The sequence below is a fragment of the Rhineura floridana genome, chromosome 3 (genome assembly GCF_030035675.1).
Source record: "Rhineura floridana isolate rRhiFlo1 chromosome 3, rRhiFlo1.hap2, whole genome shotgun sequence".
Taxonomy (NCBI): Eukaryota; Metazoa; Chordata; class Lepidosauria; order Squamata; family Rhineuridae; genus Rhineura; species Rhineura floridana.
Genome location: NC_084482.1, coordinates 5,175,608 through 5,203,568, shown reverse-complemented (window position 1 = coordinate 5,203,568; position 27,961 = coordinate 5,175,608). Strand labels below are relative to the sequence as shown.

The 27,961-nt window shown below is 43.8% G+C and overlaps 2 protein-coding genes across 7 annotated transcripts in view; one reads left to right on the top strand and one right to left on the bottom strand.

Moving 5' to 3' along the window:
- The window catches only part of SHFL (shiftless antiviral inhibitor of ribosomal frameshifting), a 29,843-nt gene extending 20,754 nt beyond the window's left edge, over positions 1-9,089 (bottom strand). For 2 of the 6 annotated variants that reach the window (XM_061614042.1, XM_061614044.1), the window contains exons 1-2: positions 8,660-9,080; positions 1,782-1,923 (exon numbers count right to left, since the gene is read on the bottom strand). In XM_061614042.1, the coding sequence (XP_061470026.1) occupies positions 1,782-1,923; positions 8,660-8,689 (172 nt within the window). In that variant the 5' untranslated portion in view covers positions 8,690-9,080. Of the gene's footprint in view, positions 1-1,781; positions 1,924-3,330; positions 3,456-8,659 lie in introns of all 6 variants that reach the window. The other 4 variants (XM_061614045.1, XM_061614046.1, XM_061614041.1 and 1 more) reach the window with 4 other exon arrangements.
- Positions 9,090-19,320: 10,231 nt separating this feature from the next.
- On the top strand, positions 19,321-27,902 carry LOC133379220 (selenide, water dikinase 2-like). The gene is made up of 8 exons (XM_061614039.1): positions 19,321-19,768; positions 20,602-20,705; positions 20,906-21,013; positions 21,720-21,874; positions 24,048-24,138; positions 24,498-24,597; positions 26,863-27,075; positions 27,169-27,902. Exons 1-8 carry the CDS (start codon positions 19,495-19,497, stop codon positions 27,396-27,398), a joined length of 1,275 nt encoding a protein of 424 aa, XP_061470023.1. The 5' UTR covers positions 19,321-19,494; the 3' UTR covers positions 27,399-27,902.
- The last annotated feature ends 59 nt before the right edge of the window (positions 27,903-27,961 follow it).

Below are 27,961 nucleotides of genomic sequence, written 5' to 3'. Positions count from 1 at the left end.
GATGGGGTTATTATTCACATGCCCACCCTGTTCAAAGACAAAGTTAAGGATCTAAATTCCCCCCGTTTAACAGTAAGAGAAGACTGAAAGAGAGGGGCACTGAACCCTCCCCTCCCATGTCTTACCTCCCCATAATTGGTTGCTCCAGCCACTTTTTCTCCATTCCTGTTTATGGTATTGGAAGTGTGTGGGAACAGAGGCTAGTGGCTAGAGCAAAAGAGAAGGGGAGGGTTCAGTATTCATCTCCCATGTCTTTGTCTGCCACCATCACATCTACTTTGGTCCTCAGAGAAGTGCACAACATCCCTCCCCTATTGACCAGTATTTACTGGCCACAGACTGGTTTCAAAATGGGAGTGCCACTTACTTTTGTTGCTGCTGGCCCAGGACATTTTGCTGCCAGACACAGAGCAGTAAATAGCACACCACCCAAGTCAAGATGCATAGCACACAAGGCTAGTCAAGTTATTCTGGGATCTCCTATATCTCTCCCTCTCCCTGGAACTAACAATACAACAATAATAAATGAAATAATAGTCTACTGCACTTTCATGACACCCAAAATCAGTTGCCTGAGGTGGTCACCTACCCCCTTCCTCGACACTTGCTTGCCTGCCTCTGTTTCTGTCTCCTCCTCCTTTGGCCCAGCAGCTCTCAGAAGTCATGTCTTCACACTATAGTTCACAGTGCCACCTGTCGGCAGCCAAGTGAACTGCTGTGTGATGACATTCCTAGGCAAATACAGGAGATAGTGCATCTGTGTTCTGTAACCCTGCCTCTCCAGCTCTCAATTCCTACCAGAGAGGATAGCAGAAGTTATTGACCCCTAGCTGATGTAACGGAGTGGCTAAAAGACTGAGCTACAAATCAAGAAGCCCCCTAATCTGATTGTCACATCTGTCATGAACTCATTTTGTGGCCTTTGGTAAGCCACTTTCAGCCTCATATTTTCCAGCTGCAGAATGGGGACTGCAAGGTTGTTGTAACACAGGGGTGGAGAACCTTAGGTCCGGGGCCAAATGTGGCCCTTCAGGTCTCTCCATCTGGCCCTTAGACCCTCCCCAGCCCATGCCCTTCACTGTCCCTGCTCTATGCCCTTCTCAAGTGCTTTTGCCTCACTGAAATATGTCCTTGAACTGTGATAATGATGCTTGCCTGGATGTTGGATGAAGGAGTATGTGTGTTGATGTAGAAACCTCTGACTTTGGAGTGGCTGGGATGCAGCCTACTGTGCATAGGTTAAGGGTCACATCCGTTGCCCTGCCTATCTTTGCCTCTGGCCCTATGCACATCTGGCATGTGGCCTCTTGAAGGTTGCCCATTAGGGAATAAAGCCCTCAAGCTGAAAAAGGTTCCCCATCTGTTACAACAGATTGCAAAGATTACATAAAAGAGAATGTACGTTAAGCTGTTTAAATCCTCTAAAAAATGGACTGTCTTCAAGTTGACCCTATGGTTTTCAAGGTAAGTGATATTCAGAGGTGGTTTACCGTTGCCTTTCCCTGAGGCTGACATACAGTGACTGACCCAAGGTCATCCAGTAAGTGTCATGGCTGTGTGGAGGTTTGAACACTGGTTTCCCAGGTCGTAATCCCACACTCTAACCACTACATCACACTGGCTCTCAAATCCTCTATAGGGATATAAAAACGTTTGCGCTTCTCCCCCCCTGCCCATCTGCTCCTATGCATCACATACTTCTCTGCCTGTTATGGCCCTCTGGACATCCCCTTCTCTGATATAGCCCAGTGCACCTCGCCATGCATGAACACCTGACTTGCCTTCCAGCTCATTTTTGCAGAGGATGATGTAATTGCAGACGAGGTGGTGATTGTTGAAGAACTTCCGCATCAGCACCGTGGCAGTCTTGATGCTCACTATCCCGTAGAATTTCTCTCGTAGTCGACGGACACTTTTCTCCAGCTGTGCCAGAAGTGTGAGATCACGATTACTCAGTCAGTCAACAACAAAAGAAAAAGCTCCCATAGTTTAGCCAGGGTTGTTCCTAAAGTCCACTCCTTTCCTTGGGGCCAAACTATAATGGAAAATGCATCTTTGTGTGATTTAACCCTTTTGCCTGATGCTGTGACCTTGACCTCCACACCTCTAGAAGATTAATAGGGTTAATAGCAGTTTTGCATATATGCACATGCATAATTTAAGTTGGGATGACAGAAGGGGGAAAACTGCACCTATTATTATTATTATAAACCCCAATGTGACTGCTAAACTGTGTTTAACACACTGATAACCAACATGGTCTTGAAGTCACCAATACTTGAACTACTGTGGTCAGGCTCTTCCAGTCCAGGAATAGTCATAGTTGTCTTACTAAGCACAGCTGATAAAAGGGACTTCTGGCCACTGAGACTACCTGGACTCTGTCACTGAAAGCCCAGGTAGTCTCAGTGGCTAGAAGTGGCTTTTATCAGCTGTGCTTCATAAGACAACTATGACCGTTCCTGGACTGGGAGAGCTCGACCAGAGTAGTTCAAGCACTGGTGACTTCAAGACTGGATTACTGCAATGCACGCCATGTGGGGCTTCCCTTGCACTTATCCTGGAAACTGCAGGTAGTGCAGAATGCTGCAGCCAGATTGCTGTCAGCATATAACACTTCTGCTCAGGGATCTGCACTGGTTGCAGATTTGCTACCAGGCCAAGTTCAAGGTGTTGCTATTGGTATATAAAGCCATCAACAGCTTGAGACCAGTTTTACTTGTGAGACTGCCTTACTCCATATGTGCCCACTCGAGAACTTCAATCTGTGGAACAGGCTCTGTTATAGGTGCCACATAATATCCATTCTGCACTTGTAAGAAATCATTCTTTTAGTGTGGCAGGACCAACTGCCTGTTAACATTGCTGTATTCTTTTCGGCGCCTGCTTAAAACTTTTTTTGCTTAGGCAAGCCTATCCGAATGGGCTTGATACATTTTTATTTTTTTTGTCTATTGCTGTTTTTAATTGGTTTTAAAATGCTTTTAACTGTTTTTAACTATTTTAGCGATAATTTTAATGCATTTTGTAAACTGCTGAGGATTGTTTTACACTCAAGTAGTATATACAGTGCTTTGCAAGAGTAATCAGACCCCTGACCAATGCTCTCATATTACTGAATTACAAACGGTACATTGTAATTTTGTTCTGTGCAGTATTTTATTTTGAAACATTGAAACTCCAAATCAGTTATTGTAAGGTGACATTGGTTTTATGTTGGGAAATGCTTGTAAGAGACATACAAAACTGACACATGTTGCTTGCGTAAGTATTCAACCCCTGTGCTGTGGAAGCTCCCAGTTTACACAGATGAATCGAGGACACAATTACCTTGCCATTGGCCTCCACCTGTGAACCATTCAAGTTGCTGTCACATTGTCAGGATAAAAACCCCACTGTTGAAGGATCACTGGTCAGGCTGTGAATCTGAAGGAAAATGAAGACCAAAGACCATTCTACAGAAGTGAGAGATAATGTAATACAAATGCATAGATTAGGAAAAGGGTACAAACTAATATCCAAGTGTTTGGATAAACCAGTGAGCACAGCTGGATCAATAATCAGGAAGTGGAAGCTGCATCACACCACCCAGGCACTGCCAAGAAAAGGCCATCACTCAAAACTCAGCGCTTGAACAAGGAGACTTGTGAGAGAAGCCACAGAGAGGCCAACAATCACTTTGAAGGAGCTACAGAGTTCAGTGGCTGGGAGTGGAGTTATAATGCACCAGGCAACCATATCAAGAGCTCTACATAACACTTGCCTGTATGGGAGGGTGGTAAGAAAGAAGCCATTACTCAAAAAGTACCATCTGAAAGCACATCTGGAGTTTGCCAGAAAGCATGAGAGTGCCCCAGCTACAATGTGGGAAAAGGTTTTGTGGTTAGATGAGACCAAGATAGAGCTTTTTGGCCAAACCGCAAAGCACTATGTGTGGCACAAACCTGACACTGCCCATGCCCTCAAGACACACAATCCCTACAGTGAAGTATGGTGGTGGCAGCATCATGCTGCGGCGATGCTTCTCATCAGCAGGGACTGGGCATCTTGTTAAAACCACAGGAAGAATGAATGGAACAAAATACAGGGAAATAGTGCAAAAGAACCTGCTTCAGTCCACTAAAAAAACTGAAGCTTGGGAGGAAATTCACTTTTAGCAGGACCATGATCCCAAGCACAAGGCGGAAGCAACATTGGAGTGGCTCAAGAACAAAAAGGTGAATGTCGTACAGTGGTCCAGTCAAAGTCCTGATCTCAATTCCATTGAGAATCTGTGGCACTCTTTGAAAATTGTGGTCCACAAGCGACATCCAACCAACTGACCGACCTGGAGTGAATCTGCCAAGAAGAATGGGCCAAAATCCCTCCCACACTGTGTGCAAAGCTGGTACATACCTACCCCAAAAGACTGAAATCTGTTATTGCAGTGAAAGGTGGCTCTACCAAATATGAATGTGTGGGGGTTGAATACTTATGCAAGCAACATGTTTCAGTTTTTTATGTTTCTTACAAACATTTCCAAACTTAAAACCAATGTCACCTTACAATAATTGATTTTGAGTTTCATTGTTTCAAAATAAAATATCATACAGAACGAAATTACAATGTACCCTTTGTAATCAGACCCCTGACCAATGCTCTCATATTACTGAATTACTTTTGCAAGGCACTGTAAATTTAATAAATAAATAAATGGTGCATTCCAGGTGTTGCTGGACTACAACTCCCATTATCCCTAACCATTAGCCATGCTGGCTGATGGGGGGTTGAATTCAACAACATCTGGAAAGCCACAAGTCCCCTCCTCCTTCACCACCACCCTATGAGAAAAGGCACACATATGGGCAAATGTCCTGTGGGCATGAAAAAATAACGTAGAAACGCAGCTGGGAAGTTGCATATGTCCCACCCTTTCCAGAGGCACTTTCCAAGAACCACAGATATCCACTGGAAACTTGCTAGTAAGTAGACAGAGAAATAAAAAACCCCGATGGCTTGCTTGCCTTGTGGCATTTGTTTTGCCTCTCCTTATCACCAGGCACCCAGCCCTGCTGGCAAGTGAAGGCAATTTCCCGGTGTTCAAGATTGCATCAGAATTGCATTATTAAGGGATTTTCCTCGTACCTTTGCCCCCACCCCTTTAGTTTGCACAAGATAAACATGACCCTGAGCGTCTCCATTATACCACCCCCATGCAACAGCAGAAGAAAACTGTCCATAGTTTGCCAAAGCTCTTAAGATACAAAACATGCAGCAGACCATGCTATATTGGATGACGGAAATGCTGAGGATCTATTCCTTTTCTGTAGATAATTTCATTGCACTTGAACATCTGCTGTGCTGACGGCTCTTTCACGCCTGCCAGATGTTTCCACTTAACGAAATCAACAGTTTGGAGGCAGAAGTGCAGTGCCAGCTATTTGCATTTGAGAAACTTACCCATGCAAGATTAGAGATTAGCTTGGGCACCATTAGTCCTGGTACTGTGCAGGGAAGGAGACAAGGTCACCTCTTCTGCACAATCCATACAGGTTTCAGAAATTCAGATTTCCTTGGCACATGATTTAGCAGATTTTGTTAGCAGCGTATACCCAGCCCTGTCATATGACCTTTAGACCAAGCAGTCACATTCCACCCCAACCCCAGCCAAGAGGGGGCTGCATTTTGAGGCACCTGTGTCTCGCTTCCAAATAACAGATTGTCAGCGGCTACAACTGCATGATTTAGAACTGGTGTGAACAAGGCCAATGGATCTCACTCGAGCCTTTTCTGCTTGTAGTTGTTTGTACAACTGAACACTTTCATGTAGCTAAGAAACATGATCAAACATTGGTTTGCATCCCAAATTTCCATCATTTCCTGCCATTAACACATGTGATTTCAAAGTCATATTGTATATAAACACCCCTTAGTCAGCTATTGCCTTTAGTGAGGAAAAAAACCTCTCAAGCGACTGAAAAGTTGTAAAGCTTACTGATTACTGTTTTCTCAGCACTATTGCTAAAAAACTAGTTAGCTACACGATATTGTTTATGCAGGTAGATGTTTTGCTACTTCTCTTCTGCCACCATAGTGATGTCCCTCCATCCTTTAGTCCTTGCAGTAACTCTCTACTATGCTTAGAATCAACTTTGAGGATGTAGTCCTCAGTCTAAAGCTCTCACCCTCTGGTCATGCAGCCATGTCATAAAATCAACTTTGGCACATTTGGTTCACTACTAACCCCTCCTCAAGGCTGTGTTTCTGTTGCAAGTATGCTGCAGTTTTACAAATACTCAGGTCAGATCTACATGTTATGAGACAAACATGGGATTCTTAACTTTATAATGTTACTTATAATATAATTTTACTTATTATAATATTAATGCAGGGGCCACGTGCAAAGCCGATAGCAGCAAGCAAGGGGTGCCTCATCCTCCCTTTACAGCTTCCCTTCCACTGCCCTTCTCCCTAGATATTTTCCCTCAGCAGGCTCTGCTTATTCTGTGACAAAAGGAATTCCAGCTTTTTTGGGGGAAGGGAGGTAAGAGCCTGGGGAGAGATAATGCTGGGGGAGAATTGGTGGTTGTAGGAAGGACTGAACATCTCATCTCTCATTTTATCATTAACTGGCAATTTGGTGTGAGGATACATTGTTGACAAAATAATACTCAGTTCCAACCTGGATTTGAACTGGAAAAAATGCATTACTTCCTATAGACTGTGATCGACACTGGCCCAACTGCAGCATATATCCAAGTGGCCACTGATTGAAGAAAGCTGGTTGAAGGGCTATAGCTCAGTGGCAGAGCACATACTTTGAAGGCAGGTGATCCCAGCATCTCCAGGGCCTGAGATCCTGGAGAGCTGCTGTCAATCAGTGCAGATAAAAAAAGCTAGATTGTGTGAGCCTGTCCTGGAGGAGTGGCACCTTGGTGGCCCTGTGTTCCATGGCTTCTATGGGGAATAGGAGCCAAATGGGAGCCCCAATTAAGGAAAATATAGTCTAAAGTTCAAGAACTTCAGCTTTATTGGGTTTAGACCTTGCTACTGATAACAGGCCCCCAATCTCACAGTCCTTTCCCCTGGCAAAACTGACTCCAGCTCCCCCAAGGATCAGAGTCATAGCTAGTCATTCCAAAGGAGTTCTACTATGCCTTTTTCCAGGCCAAGGTCTTCTCTAGTAACATCAGCTATAGGCTTCAGGAATTCAGTCTGGTCCCCGTAAGCTGGGTGGGTCTGTGACAAGATCTCCCCAGCTTGTTGCATCTATGCCCCACCCCCAATGGTGTACTGGTTCAAATGGGTGCAAGTGGTCTGTCAAGTAACTGGTCCCAAACTGTTTAGGCCAGTGGCTCCCAAACCTTTCCTCCTATGGACCACTCGAAAATTGCTAAGGGCCTTAGCAGACCACTTAATGATCTTTCTGCCTATCCTAGCAATTGTAATGTACTGTCTAGATGCTGTATGATTTTTATTTTTATTGCTTTTGTTATTTCTTGTATATATTGTATTTTATTGTATTTCATGGAATTCAAATTGTAATGTAATAAAATACGATATAAGAAATAAAAGAAGCAATTAAAATACAATTGAAAGACAGTATGAATATTTAATGCCATGGATCTCCTGTCTGCAACCACAAATCCACATGCATGCAGTGCAGAGCTTGGAAAAGTTACTTTTTTGAACTACAACTCCCATCAGCCCAATCCAGTGGCCATACTGGCTGGGGCTGATGGGAGTTGTAGTTCAAAAAAAGTAACTTTTCCAAGCTCTGCGTGGACCACCTGATGGAAGCTCATGGGCCAGAGTTTGCGAACTCCCCGTTTAGGACTGCAAAGGCCAACACCAGCCTTTACCAATTGCTTTGGTTTGAAGGATGCAACTTCTCAAGAATCCCGAACAGGTATTACTAAGTAACCCAGGCAGTCACCAAAAATGGGCTAGTGGTTCACCTCCAAGGGCCAGCCTCCTTTCTCCCTACTCCTGTTCCAAGCAGAGCATTTAAGGCTGCAATCGGCGTCACCGTTATCTGGAGGTAAGTCCCGTTGAGCTCAATGGAACTTACTTCTGAGAAAACATGCATAGGATTGTGCTGTAAGAGCTCATCAGACAAGACCCGCTTTCTATTTGTTTTGCCGCCGGAAAAGTCTCTTCAAGTTTTTAATCTGAGCCAAAGTCTAGTTTCAAAACTTGCTATCAGTGCCAGAGCTCAGCCACGTGAACGTGTAGTGGCCACACATACACACACCTAGGAGGACTGAGGGTGGGGGATGGAAACCTTCCCAGCAGGCCAGAGAATCCCAGTTCTTTTTAGCACCCCCACCCATTTTCAGATGATTGTAAACGGTGTTACATCTACCAACAACTAAATGGAGCCTTCTGATTCAAAGGCAGTGTACCTCTGAATACCAGATGCTGAGGAGGTGGGGTGGGTAGAGGACTGGTGATTTCAAGCCTTACGTGTGGCCTTCTAAACTGTTGGAAACAAGACTACTGCAGTAAAAGGACCTTTGGTCTGATTTATCAGAGTTCTTCGTATGTTCTTAGTACTGCAACAAACTTTCTCGCCGCTGGATCGTACATGGATCCCTCCAATTTTGCCCAAGTAATTATCTAATCTCTCTGTCGATTTATCTGTCTCCCTCATTCGGAGGCAAGAAAGGGCGGTGCCTACCTCCACTTCATCCTGCCTGGCACGGTGCATGGCGCTGCCGGAGACGAGGGGTCTTGCTCTTTCCGCTTAGGTCCGAAGCGAGAGAGACCAGGGGCGGCACAGGAAGCCCTGGCCAGCCGAGGCGGACCGAGCCCAGGGTTGCTTTCGCTTTCGCTCTGGCCTGAGCCGAGAGAGCTCACTCTGGAGACCAGGGAGACGAAGAGGCAGCCCTCCTGGACTGCCCTTTCTCCGTCCCCATAAGATAGTGCCGTGGGTGGGGTGGGGTGGGGTGGGGGAAGGGGGAAAGCGCCTCCTCCCTCCCGCTACTACTAAGTCGCCCCACCGGTGGATCCCTGTGTTTTCTTGAAAGAAAGGCAGTTTCAGGTGCTGCTCCCTCACCGCCACCTAAATGCGGTCTGCCCGATCTGTGCCACTGCAATTCACCAAAAATAATAGGGTGATTGGGCTGTCCACACTCACAGAAAGAGGCAAGATTCAACAGGTGCGTTTTGTACTGACCACATCTCCATTCTTGGATAGCTACACCTGTTTGTTTGTTTGTTTGCCTCATGTGACTGTATAAGGGACACAGACCTCTGTTCACTATGCCAAGACTGATGAGCAATGCAGTTGTTTCTTTTTCAAGATTTGTGTTTCACATCTGTAGCACATTCCATTTGCACTTAAATACACTTTGTTGTTATGGGCCTTGAAGTCGATTACGACTTAAGGCGATGCTATGAGTCAGCAATTTCCAATAACATGTTATAAACCATCCTGTTCAGATCTTGTAAGTTAAGGTCTGTGGCTTCCTTTACGGAATCAATCCGTCTCTTGTTTGGTCTTCCTCTTTTTCTACTCCCTTCTGCTTTCCCCAGCATTATTGTCTTTTCTAGTGAATCATGTCTTCTCACTGTATGTCTAAAGTATGATAACCAAACCCCCTCTATAAAAAAGATGCAAGGATGACATTCATTCACGGAGGAACCATATGATGAAGAACCAGAAATTTTCGAATGTGAGGTAAAAGCTGCTCTTAAAATACTTGGAAGAAACAAATCACCAGGAACAGATGGCATACCAATAGAGTTGCTACAAGCTACTGAGACTGAATCTGTCCAAATTTTGACAAAAATTTGTCAAGAAATATGGAAAACTAAACAATGGCCCACAGACTGGAAGTGTTCAATATATATCCCAATTCCAAAAAAAGGGGGTCACAGGGAATGCAGTAATTATTGAACTATTGCCTTAATATCCCATGTAAGTAAAGTAATGCTCAAGATTCTATAACAAGGGCTCTTACCATATATGGAGCGAGAAATGCCAGACGTCCAAGGTGGATTTAGAAAGGGAAGAGGCACCAGAGATCACATCGCAAACATACACTGGATAATGGAACAGACCAAGGAATTTCAGAAGAAAATCACCCTGTGCTTTATAGATTACAGCAAAGCCTTTGACTGTGTAGATCATGAAAAACTATGGAATGCTTTAAAAGAAATGGGGGTGCCACAGCATCTGATTGTCCTGATGTGCGACCTATACTCTGGACAAGAGGCTAGTGTAAGGACAGAATATGGAGAAACCGATTGGTTCTCCGTTGGAAAGGGTGTGAGACGGGCATATTTTATCACCCTATTTGTTTAATCTGTACGCAGAACATATGATACAGAAAGCGGGATTGGACTAAGATGAAGGAGGTGTGAAAATTGGAGGGAGAAATATTAATAAGATATGCAGACGATACCATACTATAAGCAGAAACCAGTAATGATTTGAAATGAATGCTGATGAAAGTTAAAGAGGAAAGCACAAAAGCAGGACTACAGCTGAATGTCAAGAAGATCAAAGTAATGACAACAGAAGATTTATGTAACTTTAAAGTTGACAACGAGGACATTGAACTTGTCAAGGATTATCAATACCTTGGCACAGTCCTTAACCAAAATGGGGACAATAGTCAAGAAATCAGAAGGTGTCTAGGACTGGGGAGGGCAGCCATGAGAGAACTAGAACAGGTCCTCAAATGCAAAGATGTACCACTGAACCTCAAAGTCAGGATCATTCAGACCATTTTTATTTATTTTTATTTGTTGAATTTCTATATCGCCCGACTAGCATAGCTCTCTGGGCGGTGTACAACAGAGGAATATAAAAATACACAATAAAATCCAATAATTCAGTGCAAGGAACATGTATGTAGGCATCCACAAATCTAAAATCAATTTAACATATTTAAAAACTAAAATAGACTAAAATGCCTGAGAAAAGAGGAAAGTTTTAACTTGGCGCTGGAAAGATAGCAACGTCGGCACCAAGCGCACCTCATCGGGAAGACTATTCCACAGTTCGGGGGCCACCACTGAGAAGGCCCTAGTTCTTGTTATTATCCTCCGAGCTTCCCTATGAGTCGGAACTCAGAGGAGGGCCTTCGATGTGGAACGTAGCGTACGGGCAGGTTCATATCGAGAGAGGCGTTCCAGCAGGTATTGTGGTCCTGCACCGTATAAGGCTTTATAGGTTAAAACCAGCACTTTAAATCTGGCCTGGAAACATATTGGTAGCCAGTGCAAGCGGGCCAGAACAGATGTTATATGTTCAGACCGTCTGGTCCTCGTTATCAGTCTGGCTGCCGCGTTCTGCACAAGCTGCAGCTTCCGAACCGTCTTTAAAGGCAGCCCTATGTAGAGTGCATTGCAGTAATCCAATCGAGAGGTTACCAGAGCATGGACAACTGAGGTGAGGTCCTCCCTGTCCAGATAGGGACGTAGCTGGGCCACCAACCGAAGTTGGTAGAACGTATTCCGTGCCACCGAGGCTACTTGAGCCTCGAGTGACAGGGAAGGATCTAAAAATACTCCCAAACTACGAACCCGCTCCTTCAGGGGGAGTGTAACCCCGTCCAGAACAGGGTGGACATCCACCATCTGATCAGAGAAACCTCCCACCAACAGCATCTCAGTCTTGTCTGGATTGAGCCTCAGTTTGTTAGCTCTCATCCAGTCCATTACCACAGCCAGGCAACGGTTCAGCACATTGACAGCCTCACCTGAAGAAGATGAAAAGGAGAAGTAGAGCTGCATGTCATCAGCGTACTGATGGCTACGCACTCCAAAACTCCTGATGACTGCACCCAGCGGCTTCATGTAGATGTTAAAAAGCATGGGAGACAAAACCGACCCCTGCAGGATTCCACACTAGAGAGCCCACTGTGTCGAGTAATGTTCCCCCAGAACTACCTTCTGGAGACGACCCGCCAAGTAGGAGCGGAACCACTGCCAAGCTGTACCTCCAACTCCCAACTCTGTGAGCCTCTCCAGGAGGATACCATGGTCGATGGTATCAAAAGCCGCTGAGAGATCAAGGAGAATCAACAGAGTAACACTCCCTCCGTCCCTCCCCCGATATAGGTCATCATACAGGGCAACCAAGGCTGTCTCAGTGCCGAAACCAGGCCTAAAACCCGATTGAAATGGATCTAGATAATCAGTTTCATCCAATAGCGCCTGGAGCTGGCCAGCAACCACTCGCTCCAAGATCTTGCCCAGGAATGGAACATTCGCGACTGGTCTATAGCTATTAAGATTTTCAGGGTCCAAGGAGGATTTGTTAGAAGTGGTCTCAGTACCGCCTCCTTCAGATGGCCAGGGACCACTCCCTCTCATAAAGAGGCATTTATCACTTCCCTGGCCAGCCGGCTGTTCCAACCCTGCTAGTTTTTATAAGCCAAGAGGGGCAAGGATCTAGAGCAGAAGTGGTCACACGCACCTGTCCAAGCACCTTGTCCACGTCCTCGAGCTGAACCAACTGAAACTCGTCCAATAAAACATGACAAGACTGTGCTCCGGACACCTCATTCGGATCAACTGCTGTAACCTGGGAGTCTAAGTCCCGGCGGATGCATAAGATCTTATTCTGGAAGTGCCCAGCAAACTCATTACAGTGGGCTACTGATGACACTATCAAGTCCTTAGGGCCAGAATGAAGTAGTATTCCCGATCTCTATGTATGGATGCGAAAGCTGGACAGTGAAAAAAGCGGATAAGAGAAAAATCAACTCGTTTGAAATGTGGTGCTGGAGGAGAGCTTTGCACATACCATGGACTGCGAAAAAGACCAATAATTGGGTGTTAGAACAAATTAAACCAGAACTGTCACTAGAAACTAAAATGATGAAACTGAGATTATCATACTTTGGACACATAATGAGAAGACCTGATTCACTAGAAAATACAATAATATTTGGAAAAACAGAAGGGAGTAGAAAAAGAGGAAGGCCAAAGAAGAGATGGATTGATTCCATAAAGGAAGCCACAGACCTGAACTTACAAGATCTGAACAGGGTGGTTCATGACAGATGCTGTTGGAGGTCACTGATTCATGAAAAATGGAAATGGACTGCCTTCAAGTTGATCCAGACTTATGGCTACCCTATCAATAGGGTTTTCATGGTAAGTGGTATTCAGAGTGGGTTTACCATTCCCTCCCTCTGAGGCTAGTCCTCCCCAGCTGGCTAGGGCCTGCTCAGCTTGCCACAGCTGCACAAGCCAGCCCCTTCCTTGTCCTCAACTGCCAGCTGGGGGGCAACTGGGCTCCTTGGGACTATGCAACTTGCCCACGGCTGCACAGGTGGCAGGGCACGTAACCCCCGAGCCACTCAATGTGGGGGTGATCTTTAGCTGGCCCTTTACACCCAGGAGACACGAGTAGGGAGGGATTTGAACTCACAGACTCTGGACTCCCAGCCAGGCTCTCCTCCTCACTGTGCTATACCAGCAGTTGTCACTAATTCATAGGGTTGCCATAAGTCTTACAGTAATCGGCTTGAAGGCACTTAACAACAACAATGATAATCTCAGTTTTATCATGTTAACTTATAGTGATAGTTCTGGTTTAATTTGTTATAACACCCAATTATTTGTCTTTTTCACAGTCCATGGTATGCACAAGGCTCTCCTCCAACACCACATTTCAAAGGAGTTGATTTTTCTCTTAACCTCTTTTTTCACTGTCCAACTTTTACATTCATACATAGAGATCGGGAATACCATGGTCTGAATGATCCTGACTTTGGTGTTCAGTGATACATCTTTGAATTTGAGGACCTTTTCTAGTTCTCTCATAGCTGCCCTCCCCAGTCCTACCCTTCTTCTGATTTCTTAACTATTGTCTCCATTTTAGTTAAGGACTGTGCCAAGGTATTGATAATCCTTGACAAGTTCAATGTCCTCGTTGTCAACTTTAAAGTTACATAAATCTTCTGTTGTCATTACTTTAGTTTTCTTGACATTCAGCTGTAGTCCTGCTTTTGTGCTTTCCTCTTTAACTTTCATCAGCATTCATTTCAAATCATTACTGGTTTCTGCTAGTAGTATGGTATCGTCTGCATATCTTAAATTATTGATATTTCTCCCATGAGTTTTCACACCTCCTTCATCTTGGTCCAGTCCCGTTTTCTGTATCATATGTTCTGCATATAGATTAAACAAATAGGGTGATAAAATACACCCCGTTTCACACTCTCCAATTGGGAACCAATTGGTTTCTCCATATTCTGACCTTACAGTAGCCTCTTGTCCAGAGTATAGGATGCGCATCAGGACAATCAGGTGCTGTGGCACCCCCATTTCTTTTAAAGCATTCCATAGTTTTTCATGATCTACACAGTCAAAGGCTTTGCTGTAATCTATAAAGCACAGGGTGATTTTCTTCTGAAATTCCTTGGTCTGTTCCATTATCCAGTGTATGTTTGCGATGTGATCTCTGGTACCTCTTCCCTTTCTAAATTTAGCTTGGACATCTGGCATTTCTCGCTCCATATATGGTAAGAGCCTTTGTTGTAGAATCTTTAGCATTACTTGCATGGGATATTAAGGCAATAGTTCGATAATTACTGCATTCCCTGGGATTCTCTTGCTTTGTAATTGGGATATATATTGAATGCCTCCAGTCTGTGGGCCATTGTTTAGTTTTCCATATTTGATTACAAACTTTTGTCAAATTTGGACAGATTCAGTCTCTATGGTTGTGCCATTTGTTCCTGGTGATTAGTTTCTTCCAAGTATTTTAAGAGCAGCTTTCACCTCACATTCTAAAATTTCTGATTCTTCATCATACTGTTCCTCCATGAATGAATCTATCATCCTTGCATCTCTTTTATAGAGTTCTTCAGTGTATTGCTTCCATCTTCCTTTTATTTGATCTCTGTCAGTAAGTGGGTTCCTCTGTTGACTATTCAACATCCCTACTCTTGGTTTACATTTCCCTTTAATTGCTCTAATATTTTGGAATAGGGCTCTTATTCTACCTTTTTTGTTGTCCTATTTCTATACAATAGCTATTGTAATAGTTCTCTTTGTCCCTATGTACTAGTTGCTGTATTGTTGCATTTAGGGTTCTAACCATGTTTCTATCTCCTTTTGCTTTTGCTTTCCTTCTCTCTTTAACCATTTTAAGAATTTCGTCAGTCATCCATTGAGGTCTTTCTCTCTTTTTAGCTAAAGGTATTGTCTTTTTGCATTCTTCTCTGATAATCTCTCTGACTTCACTCCATAGTTCTTCTGGTTCTCTGTCCACTAAGTATAAAGCCTCAAATCTGTTCCTTATTTGATCTTTAGATTCTTCTGGGATGTTATTTAAATTGTATTTTGGCATTATGATTGCTTTGTTCTTCTTTAGCTTTACTCTGATTTTTTTATATTACCAGTTCATGATATGTACCGAAGTCTGCTCCTGGTCTTGTTTTTGCAGAAAGTATGGAACTTCTCCATCTTCTGCTACCAATTATATATTCAGTTTGGTTCCTATATTGACCATTTGGTGATGTCCATGTGTACAGTCATCTTTTTGGTTGCTCAAAAAATGTGTTTGCAAGAAACAAATAATTGGCTTCACAGAATTCAATAAATCTTTCTCCTGCTTAATTTCTGTCTCCTAACTCAATTTCCCCACAATTCCTAGTTCTTCTTTGTTCCCTACTTTTGCATTCAAGTCCCCCATGATTATCAGAACATCTTGTTTTGGTGATCAGTTTCTTCCTGTACTTCTGCTTAAAATCTCTCCAATTCCTCTTCTTCTGCATTTGCCGTTGGAGCGTAGACTTTGATGATGGTTATGTTAATAGGTTTTCTGTTTAATTTCATTGATATCACACGCTCAGACCTTGCGTTGTAGCTCCTAATTGCTTTTGCTACATCACTTCTCACTATTAAAGCAACTCCATTTCTTCTGAATTAATTACATATTTATCCCACCCTTAGTTCAAGGAGCTCAGGACATCATACAGTGTTCTCTCACTTCTCACCCCACCACAACGTATCCCCCCAACAGCCCTGTGTGAGGCTGAGAGATAGTGAGTGGCTAGGGTTGCTGAGCTTCATGGCTAGATGAGAATTTTAGTACCTACAAACAGGGGAATCGTTTAATTTAGTCAAAGTTTCTAGCCTTCAACAGATAATGTTTTTCAGCAGGCATTTTAAAGAGGCAAGTGAAGGTTTAACAAAACGCTGCTTGAGAATATAGGGCCTCCTTCTCCAGGCTATCTTTTTCTATGGCTGCAATCCTATACATGCTTACTTAGGAGGAAGTCCCATTAAACTCAGTAGGATTTATTTTTGCATAGATGTGCATAGGAGTACACTGTATGTACATTCACCATAAATTCTGCTATGATTTTTATGCAGATACTCTCTCCAGACAAGTCTTTTAGCCCATTTGGGGCAATTACCCATCTTCTTCTCATTTCTGTGGATCCATGCACACACTTAGACAAGATACTTGTTTCTCTATTTGCAAGAGGCTGTGTGGAGAAACTTCTATATAGTGATAGCTCACAGCAGACAGCAGCCAATTTCTCAATCCTGGGTTAAATAGCAAAATAAAACCTCTGTCCTTGTTGTTAAAAGACACCCCAGAACTAGCCTGAATATAAAAGGCATATTAGATCTGAATTAGTCCCTGGATCTTTGAGAACACTTTCCGCACTAGCTCTGAAATGCTAAATAGCAATAAATATGAGATTGGAGTGGGTTTCAATGAGCCAGACGCATTGAGCTCAGTGGGGATTACTTATGAGTTGAAATGTATAAGATTCCACTGTAGAACTTACAAGTAGTTTTCCCAATTATAGCTCCGTGTCCTTTGTCCACAGTGGAGGTTCAGCATATCATCTCTTTCCTCAAGGCTTCTTTCTCCAAAGACCAAAACAAAAGATTTAAGCAGGTAGAACAAGAAACCAGCATGATTTCTTCTCCAATTTATGGCAATAATCAATTATATATTGGCACTGAAGTCAAGAATTACTATTTTCCAGAGTACTTTTCTGTTGAAATTCCATGTTCTCACTGCTCAGAAAGATAGCAGTTGCTGTGAAAAACTTCCTGCTGACTGCTGGTGCTAATTTTTATTCTCCCTGAACAGCAGTTTTCAGTAAGGCTGCAATGGGATTATGAGTAGACCTGTATAGAATTGTGCTGTGATGTCCTTAAAGGATGCAATCCTATAGTGAAGATACCCTGTTACCCAGGAGTAAGTTATTTTACATTATTGTAATAAATGTTACTATATTACATAGTTCTCTGACCCCCCTTTTTTTGCTACAATATGTGTTCTACAGGGCGGATGCCTCTATTGTCCCACCCCTAGTTACACTAGTGTTGTACTCCCTTCTATATTCTTAGACAGTAAAACCTGAGAGTTAAAGTGTCCAGTTATGTAGGTGTACTAGAAATAACAATTTCCTGACTAGGCTGCTGTTATATTTGAATGGGAAAGGGCTGATGCAGAGAACTGCCAGTGTAGTTGGTAGTGTGTGGTCTAGTGAGTGACAGTACATAAGACCATAAGAAGAGTCTGCCGAATGAGGCCAGTGGTCCATCTAGTCCAGCATCCTGTTCACACAGTGGCCAACCAGATACCTATGGGAAGTCCACAAGCAAGACCTGAGCATAGGAACACTCTGCCCTCCTCAGGTTTCCAACTTTATTCAGAAGCATGCTGTCTGCCTCCAAATGTGGAGGCAGAGCATAATCATCATGGCTAGTAACCACTGAAAGCCGTATTCTCCATGAATTTGTCTAATCCACTTTTAAAGCCATCCAAGTTGGTAGCCCTCATTGTTTCTTAGGGGAGTGAATTCTGTAGTTTAGCTATGCGCTGTGTGAAGAAGTACTTTCTTTTGTCTGTCCTGAATCCTCCAACATTTCACTTCATTTAATGTCCACAAGTTGTAGAGTTATGTGAGAGGAAGAAAAACATTTCTCACTCCGCTTTCTCCATGCCATGCATAATTTTACACACTTCTATCATGTCCTACTTGCCTTTTCTCAAAACTAAAAAGCCCCAAATGCTGCAACCTTTTCCCCATGGACTGAGGAATGGTTTCCATGGGGGAGCTTCCAAAACATTTATTTATTAATTTAAGATCTGTGAGGAAGGACTAAAAATGCCTGAAATGGATTTGGAATAATAAAAGCGAACTCGCTCCTTCCTTTGCAGAGGAGGGATAGTGGTTGCATCTATGTAGGTAAGGCAGAAAAGGAAGCACTATTAATGAAGACCTCTGAGCCATAACAGCAGTACAAATGTAAATTATTTTTAATCCTAACTGACTCCACCAAAGGACAATGGAAAATGCTGTTTTGCAAAGGCTTTTCTGTGGTTATTACAGAATTAGAGTTATCAGGATTTCTTGCTAGGGAAGCCCTGACAGTTAAAATCCTTTGAATGTTGGAAGCAGAGACATGCCATATATTTTTTCTTTTCTCAGATGAGTGAATGAAATCTTCCAGAACTTTGGTTTTCTGCATCTGATTACAGAGTAAGATCTAATGGAGAAGATTGGCCAGCTCATCTGGGGAAACCAGTCGCTTGTTTTTCAGGTTTTAATGTGTGTTGCTGGGAGTGTAAAGGAGGAAGGCCTTTGATTTAAGTTGTCCAGTTGTCATTATGTTTTGTAACTTCTATATTTGCATCATAACTTCATTGAACACCAGAATGAAATATACTATTCAAATTCAGGACACAATCCTATGTTTAAAATTCAAATACCAGCTCAACACCCACACCATTGGGAAGCAAGAAAGCAAACTGTAAAACAAATGTAGTATCACCCTTGTAGAGCAAACCCCACATATAGGAGACAGGAAAAATGAAAACTTTGTTAAGAACAGTTTCCTTTGAAGACTGACAAGATCTGGGCTGATCCACACCATACACACATTGAAAGGACGTGACTTCTCCCAAAGAATACTGGGCACTGTAGTTTGTTAAGGGGGCTGGGAATTTGTAGCTCTGTGAGGGGAAAACCAGTTTCCAGGATTCTTTGGGGAAAGTCATGTGCTTTAAATGTGCATTTGGATGTGCTATTTAAATACATGGTGTGGATCTGAAATGATAGTTGGTATGCCCAATCAAGGACATCATTTTACACTTCAGGTTCGACCCCCTGAGCTCATTTTCAGGGCAGGGGGATATAAAAGAAGCCAACGCATGCAAGTTAGTGTACCATCAACAACATTCTGAGTTTCAAGTTCGCAGACCAGCTCTTATACACCACCACCATGCTTTTTCAAAGGGAGAAGGGGGCAATGACTGTAAAGTAGACGTTTATGCAGCACATGACGCGAGGCTCCCTATCACTACCTCCTTCTCTTCCCCGCAGCGTCACTAGTTCAACCTCGCGAGAGTTAACCCGATCAGGGAGAAGAGGCGATGAAGCATTCCCGCCCTTTCCTCTTAGTCAGTACTACGGGCCCGCCCAACAGCTCTTTTCACGAGCTCGAGCTCTTCCCCTTCATCCTCCCCCCCTTTTCTGTTCTCTCGGGAACGCAGGAACATTCTGTTTGGGAACCATCATGGCGGCGGTAGCTGGTTCTCCCTCAACCGGTCTCCCTTCCTTGACGACGGCCACTGCGAGCCCTGGCCCGCCTGGCTACCGGCCCTTCGAGCCCGAGGCGGTGGGACTCAGCCCAGGCTGGAGACTCACCAGTTACGGGGAGCTGCGGGGCTGAGGCTGCAAAGTCCCCCAGGAGACGCTGCTCAGGCTCCTGGAGGGACTCGGCGGTGCCCGGCCTGGATTGGCCGGGGCGGGAGAGGCGATAGTTGCTGGAAGTCCCGCTCCCAATCTCGGTGAGGCTTGGTGGGGAAGCGAGCGAGGGCTCTGGGCCGAAAGAGATAACGGAAGAGAGCTCGAGGAGGGTCTCGGGCTTAACAGTTGGGAGTAGGCGTCTATTGTGTGTTGCAATGGGGAGGGTGTATTTCCCGATATTTGGATCTATGCAGAACGATAGAAGAAGATAGTAAGAGTCCTGAAGGGGAAGAATGTGGTGCACCCACCACTTCAAGGCTGTAGGTGTAGGGGTGCCAGTTTTCGAATTCTCATCCAGCCCTGTTTGTTTAGTTAGTTAGCCTAAATAAATAAATGCAGGCACCCTAAAAAGAGAGAACTTGCCCTTCTGGGAGAAAAGTTTTGACACTTTAGATCTTGGCCTGCTGTGTTAGTTTTTTACTTGCAGATTTCCCTTTTTCTCTTTCCTTGTAAGAGAGCTGACATAGTGTAGCAGCCATATATTGGACTACAAATGAGTCTCTTAGTTAAAATCTAGCTTTTGCCATAAACTCTAGGATGGCGTATGGGGAATTACACTCTGCCTTAGCTCTCTCTTTTCTGTTCTCTCCCCCTCAAATTAATTTCACATATAAATACTGGTGTACCTTGCAAGGTTAGTGTAAAGATTGTAACAGGATAATGTATGGCTGACCACTCTAAACACTTAAGTATTTAGAACCCCTTCCTTCCTACAGTGTTATATCACCTTGGGACTCTACCATTTTATTCCGTTTGACTGCATTTGTAGACCTGGCCTGAAGATAGGGCTATTCTGAGTACGTGAACAAGTAGTTGTTCGGGGTGGTAATGCTTCTAGAGGTGCAGCAATTCTTGTGGTTCCCTCTCTCTACAGGCATTGGAATGGACTCCTGTGTGATCCCATTGAGACATGGGGGTCTTTCCCTTGTACAGACGACAGACTTCTTTTATCCACTAGTAGAGGACCCCTATATGATGGTGAGTGGGGCACACAGGTGGGTGGGGTTGGCCAGCTAAAAGGAATGTGCTGTGTCTATGATGCTACATGGTACAAGTGATATGGAACATGGTGTATTTGTCCTGTGAAGAGGGACAAGTATAGACTTGTGGTTCATGAGGACAATTGTTTTGTTTGTGACATCTTCCTTCATGTCTGTTGCTGCATGTGCCTGGTCTAGGGCCGCATTGCCTGTGCCAACGTGCTGAGTGACCTCTACGCTATGGGTATTACAGAGTGTGACAACATGCTTATGTTGCTGAGTGTGAGCCAAAAAATGACTGAGGAGGTGAGAAGTACAATGGATAATTTTGTATCTAGAAAGAGCTTTTATTTAAATAATAAAAAGTTGACTATGTTAAAAGTTCATTTTATATTACATAATTATGGTACAGATGAATTACGGTAAAGGAAGTTGCCTGCCTGGCTCCTCCTGTTGAGCCAGAGAGAGCTTGTTTCAGCCTGGCTGTCGCTTGAGATGTAGAACTAATCATACCTCTGAATATTTTAGGCGGAAGGACTATAGCTCAGTAATAGAGCACATGTTTTGTTAGAGGTTCCAGGTTCAATCCCTGGCTCTAGGAGAGCCACTGCTAATCAAAGTAGACTGTCTCTAGGATTTGAGTGGCTGACTTCAGAAATAAGATCAGAGACTCAGTTCAAACATGTCAAACTATAGTTTGTTTACCGTAGTTTAGAACTGAAACCATAGTTTTAGCTTGCAAACAAAAAGGCCAAACCATAGTTTAGTTTTCCATCAGTCTTGTTTCTGTAGTGCAGGGACCACCAGAGATATTTGTCTGTTCATATATCATCCCAAACCATATTGGGCACAACCATGGTTTCTTTTAACTTGGTGGCCAGTTGCAGATCTATGCTTGTCAACACAGACATCATACCAAACTACAGTTAAGCTTCTTTAATCTTAATACCCCTGACCCAGCTTTCCACAACTGGCTTGATTTCCTGAATCTTTTGGTTTATCCTTCACCTAGGAGCAGGAGAAAATCATGCCACTGATAATCAAGGGCTTTCGGGATGCAGCAGAAGATGGTGGCACCTCAGTGACTGGTGGGCAGACTGTCCTGAATCCTTGGATCATTGTTGGAGGGGTTGCAACAGTTGTATGTCAGCCAAATGAATTCATCATGTGAGTAATAGATCCCATTAGGAGGCAGTTGATTTGAGAAAGCAAGCTATAAAGTTGCAGATGTATGTACAAGGGAGGTAATTGTGTTGCAGTCTTCTTTATAGCTGAGAGATGGAGAGGCAGAGTTGAGTCAAGGATTGCCTGTGCCACTATTACAAGAGGAAACTGACTAAGGATGGGGGCTAGCAAATCCTGTTCTGTTCCAAGTCAAACAATATTGTTGCTTGGACCATCACAATGATAATTAAATCATATGCAAGATGAGGCTATAGTGAGAGCCAATGTGGTTAAGGTGTTGGGCTACGACCTGGGAGACCAGGGTTCAAATCTCTACACAGCCATGAAGCTCACTGGGTGAACTTGGGCCAGTCACTGCCTCTCAGCCTCAGAGGAAGGCAATGGTAAATCCTCTCTGAATACTGCTTACCATGAAAACCCTATTCATAGGGTCGCCATAAGTCGGGATTGACTTGAAGGCAGTCCAGTGATGCAAATAATAGTCTGAAGGCACATAATCAATTCTACTGTTTCTGATAAGTAGGACTGGCCTTACAAGCTGCCTGGATGCAAAATTCATTGGGGACTATGTGTTAGCTCCCTCATCCATGATTTGATTGTTGGTGGGGCAGCCAACCTGTCATGTATTACTGAGACTCAGTAATTGGGAGGAGTTGTCTCTTTCAGCTGTGCTCTTCTGGGTCCTCTGTTCAGCACCAGCAGAGATTTAAGGGGTGGGGGTTTCCATGGTCTATAGGGATGGGGAACCTCCAGCTTATAGGCCAAATTTTGCCCACCAGAGCATTTTCCCCAAACCATGCCCATTTGACCTACACCTGATGTCAAATGTGATGTCAGGTTTGCAGGAGGTAGAGACAAGGCTAGATCCTGTGGTGGGAAAGCAGGATTGAACCACTATGCATTAGCTAATGCGTGGGGAATTCGATCCTGTTTGGTTTAGATGCGCAAGCTAGTTCCCCAAGGGGACCCTGCAGAACCCAGGGCTGAACTCCTGATGTGTAGGTAGTTCAGTCCTACTTCGTCACTATTTCCCCTGCTGGTCAGCTTTGAAGGTGTGCGGAACCACCCACCTATCAAAGTTGGCCCACAGGGTTGGTGAGTGGGAGTAAATATCTGACCTGCCAGACCAAAAAGTTTCCCCACCCCTAGCCTATAAGAATTCTCTCTCCTGTTGCTCTCTGGAGGAGATGTTAGGTTATGGTTTATTACATGTAATAAGGTGGCTTACACACAAATAGAAAAACACAATACAATACAAGTAAAACTCAATTTACAAAAATTCAAGCCAACGAAAACCCTAGCATTTCTAAAAAGCAACAATGGCTAAAAACCAAAAGCACTCATCTTCCTGATAAAGGACAGTCCCCAGAAAAATGTCACTAAGAGCAGGGGTGAGAGGGCAAGGCTGGTGGACAAGCTTGCCCCAATGGTCCCAGCACAGTCTCACCCCTGCAGCAGTACCTCTCTTGGACCCAGGTTCGGACTACACGCTAAGCTAGGGGACAAGTGCAGCGGCTGCCATCTCCTCTCCAGGAACCCTCACGCTTGCACATTTGGGCTAACCCAGTGCTATCCACTTGAGCTTTTCCAAGTGCTTTGTGGTCTCCTGTGATCCAGCCTAGTAGATGTGAAAAAACGCTTGATAGCGGGCTGGGACATGTTTGGAAGGCACTTAGTGCAGATGTGATTGATTTTATAATCAATCTGGATATCATGGTTAATGCAGATCAGCCAGAGGATACTTCCAGGACACCAGCTTTGTTGGATGACTTGTTTGTTAAGGCCAGACCACACAGACAAGACACTTAACCAAGTGACCTGTGTAAGCAACCCTTGAGCCTCTTGGTCTGTTACAATCAATCAGGGAGGGGGTGTACAGCTGGATCCAGGAGGTAGTAAAAGCGTCTAAGAGAGGTGATGCCTGTCATGATGTTATTTCCATGCCAAGTGAAGACTTTTTACCTTAGCGTTAAGCTTTTTTTTAACTCTGTGACTCTTTATACTGTATTTATATTTTTGTTTTAATGAATTTTACATTGTCTTATTTTTTATTGTGAACCATCCTGAGAACTCTGTTTAGGGCTACCTATAAATAATATAAGTAAGTAAATAATAAGTGGCTCTGAGCTTTGGCTCCTGTTCTTTATGATTCTAGGCCAGACAGTGCTGTTCCAGGAGATGTCCTCGTGCTGACCAAACCACTGGGGACTCAAGTGGCTGTGAATGCTCATCAGTGGCTAGATAATGTGAGCACTCATCTGTGGGGAAATCTTTGTGTTCCTGCATAAAGGAACACCGGGATGGGGAGGGGAGGGAGATGGTGCATGGAAACTATTGTCACTATAATGTGCCTAAGCGTAAGAATATTTTGGAATATCCCACGTCCCTGCATTGTTTGCTTCAAGTGAGGTTGATAACTTGGTATGTAAGGGGTTTTATGGTGCAGCAGTTAAGCCATCTTGCATCACAATGGAATGGCTTCTTGCAGGTCTGAACATGTTGCATTGTCCTGACTTGATTTGGTGGTAAGAGGCCTCTGAATTTGCTAGTGAGAAATAGAGCCTGAGAACCATTTCTTAAACTCCTTATTTCCATTCTATTCCAGCCAGAGCGGTGGAATAAGATTAAGCTGGTGGTCTCCAGAGAAGATGTTGAACTGGCGTATCAGGAAGCCATGTTTAGTATGGCAATGTTAAACCGGACAGGTAGGGACTTGGGGTTTGACCTATTTTTCATTTACAGTTCAAAGGGTTGACTTTGCTATTTTTATTTTTTAAACAAGGGCTTTAACATATGGTTGTACTGGAGGCCCCAGCATGTAATCTAGAAAACAAAATATTTGATTGTTTTGGAAAACTTGTAAGCCACCTTGAATGCCTCATATTGAGGCAGGTGAGGTATAAATATTTTAAATAAATCTTGTCAGTCTACACTTGTATTTCTCAAGTTCTCAGAGCATTTGAGTCCCAAGAATTCTTCTGACCTTCATCCTGTCTCTGTTCTTTAAAGAAAAATATGTTCAAATATGGAATGATAACTCTCTTACTTTACTCTTATGTACTGGAGTGGGTTTTTTTAAAAAACAAACATCAATTGACCAGTTTCTCTCATCACAAGAAGCTGTTGGTGATATGAAACTCATGAAGTTCAGGTGTTTTTAACATTCCATGGCAGGATGGCTTAGTAATAATATATACTGAATTTCAAAAACTTATATGGTTAAACTTTTTTCTGTAAAGTGGTTACAAAGATTTTTATGACGGGTGTGTTGCAACCACTGCTTTATGTGGTTGTAGGGTTACAATGTCAGTTGGATAGTAAGAATCAACATCTTCAGTTTGTTAGCCTTTAGCAACGACATAGCAGCAAGATATAACACTTAAAATTCAGGGGGAAGCACCTCGATTGGGATGGAGAAACTCAGGCCTGGGAGGTCAATGGGGCTCTTCCCAACCCACAACCCTCACTGGCCTTGCTCGTGTTCATATTAAGCACTTTTACCTTGCTGGAATGTACCTTTCAACTGTGATAACATTTACTTGCCTTCATGCAGAGAGATGTGTGTGCAGAAACCTTTGAGGATTGTATGGCTGGAATGTAGCTTACTAAAGATAGTAGTCACATCCATTAGGGGTTTGTACTAGCTACAAATTTCGACTTCTATCTTGATCTCTAGTTTTGGGAAGCAGCTCAATTTGTGTCAGAGCTGCTCTGTTTTTCTAATTCAACTCTTATTCAGGACTGAATTAGATAGTGGTGAATCTAAACAGGGTTGTAACGTTTTTTCTTTTTCACAGAAGTGGATGAAATTTGCGTGCATAGCAGGCCCTCGAGACTAAATGAAACCTGCCAAATTGTAGGCAGATACTTCCAAGAGTTTTTGTGCAGGCTACCTCCAAATTTTGTCATTTTTAAACAAAGGGGAAAGTCTGTAATTTTTTCATTTTCTGCCAGAATTGGCTGCAGTATGGTCACACCTGAGGGAGTGAAGCCTGACAAATTTTAGAATGATAGTAGGAGAATCCTGTCTTGGGTGGGTACAATAGGAATCATGGGGCAGGGTGCTGGTGGAAAAAAAGAGCATAGATCCCCAGCAAAAGCAGGTGGGAGAAATGTTCCCACCCCTGGCAAGGACTCTGTTATTCCAAGGGTTATTGGAGGGAGGGAGGTGTCTGTTCCTACCCAAGGATTTTTTGAGAAGCCGAAGATCTCTTCATCAACTTGCATAGGGGAAGGCATACATTCACATGAAGAACAAACAGTTTTTAATTCCTCCCCAAATCACTGTGATTGGAATACCCTAGGAAAATAATTCACTATGATTAAAAGCTAGACCTGTTCATCAAAACAATGATTTCATTTCTTCTCTACTCAAAGTCTGGGCATTTCTCCAGTCAGCTTGGTATCATTTCTCAGGGGAAACTGGTTGTGCATGTTATGGACAACTAAGGCCACAGAGGGACTTTGAAGCTTAGGGCATCCCTGATCCAACTCAGAAATGTGTGAACCTTCCATGAATTTATCCTACCTCACTTTGTAATTCAGGGTGCACACAGAGCTTATAAACACCCCTAACATCCATTGCTCTGCCTGTGTCTGTCACTGACATGCAGCCCCCGGAAAGTTGCTTGCAGTTGTGTGCATCCCATGGGCCAAAATGTTCTCCATCCCTGAGCTAAATTATACACCTTTAGATTTAGGACTCTGAGACCTGAATGGACCTGATATCCTTGGGAACCTCCTAATACCATGTGTGATGGGCAGCTGTACATTAATTCCCCATCTTAGAAGTAAAGCCAAATGCTGTATCCCTCCTGTACATGTACTATTGCTCCTGATAAATCTACAGTAGTGACTGGCTCTTGCTGCATTAGCTACAGGACAGACAGTAATTGGCTGAAAACTGCTATCCACAGTTGTGGCTGCTGCTCTCACTTCTGTTCGAAATGTTCATATTCTTGGTCTTCCAGCTGCCAGTTTGATGCACACTTTCAATGCTCATGCTGCTACAGACATCACAGGTTTTGGCATTCTGGGCCATGCACAGAATTTGGCCAAACAGCAGCGTAGTGAGGTGTCATTCGTCATCCACAATCTGCCTATAATTGCCAAGATGGCTGCTATTAGCAAAGCATGTGGCAACCGGTCAAGGCTTCTGCAAGGGACATCCCCAGAAACATCAGGTAAGATGGATAGCCTAGGCTACACTAGCTGAAGATGGGACTGGAGGGGGTTTAAGTTGGTAAGTGGCTTTAATTTGCTCTCTTATGTGGCAGGGGGGCTACTGATCTGTTTACCCCGAGAGCAGGCTGCTCGCTTCTGTGCTGAAATCAAGTCTCCCAAATATGGAGAAGGACACCAAGCCTGGATCATTGGCATTGTGGAAAAGGGCAACCAGACCGCTCGCATCATTGACAAACCTCGTATTATTGAAGTGACACCCCGTGGGGCCAGTGCTTCTCCTCAGGATAACAATTCCAGTGCCAGTCCTGAAGCTGCATCATGAGGTGGCAAAATAGTTCTCTTCTATCCACTGTAGACTCTGCCATTGAAAAGGGCAGCACCTGAGCCTGTGGATCAGTGTGCAGGTGCCTTCTAAAGCAAAATGATCCCCAGAATATTATCTCCTTATTGGTTGATGGCCGATTCCTTCCTGCCATCTGATGTGATTAGTTGTGAAGCCTTTTCCTGCAAGCATATTGCTGGCACTCTTGATCTGGAGAAGATGGTAACTTGAATTATTTATTGGAATAGTTCTGCCTGTTCTTGAGCTCTCCCAGCTTTTGGTCAGACTGAGCAGCTGGTCCAAAAGGGGGGTGAGTAACTTAAAGCCATTTGGTTGGGCCAGAGGTCTCTCCTCTCTTTATGAAGCACCTCCCTTGAAACCCAGCTATGGGCTTGGAGGAGCAGAAGAAACCTGGAGGAGCAGCACCAAGCGCAGCTTCATGGATTGTTCCTTGGGTTGTAAATTATTGGTGATTGAGTTAATAAAAAGTTGATTTCTACAGTGTGTGGAATTGGGAAGGGTGGAATGCTTGTATACTGTTAACATAGCAGGGAGGTGCCTGG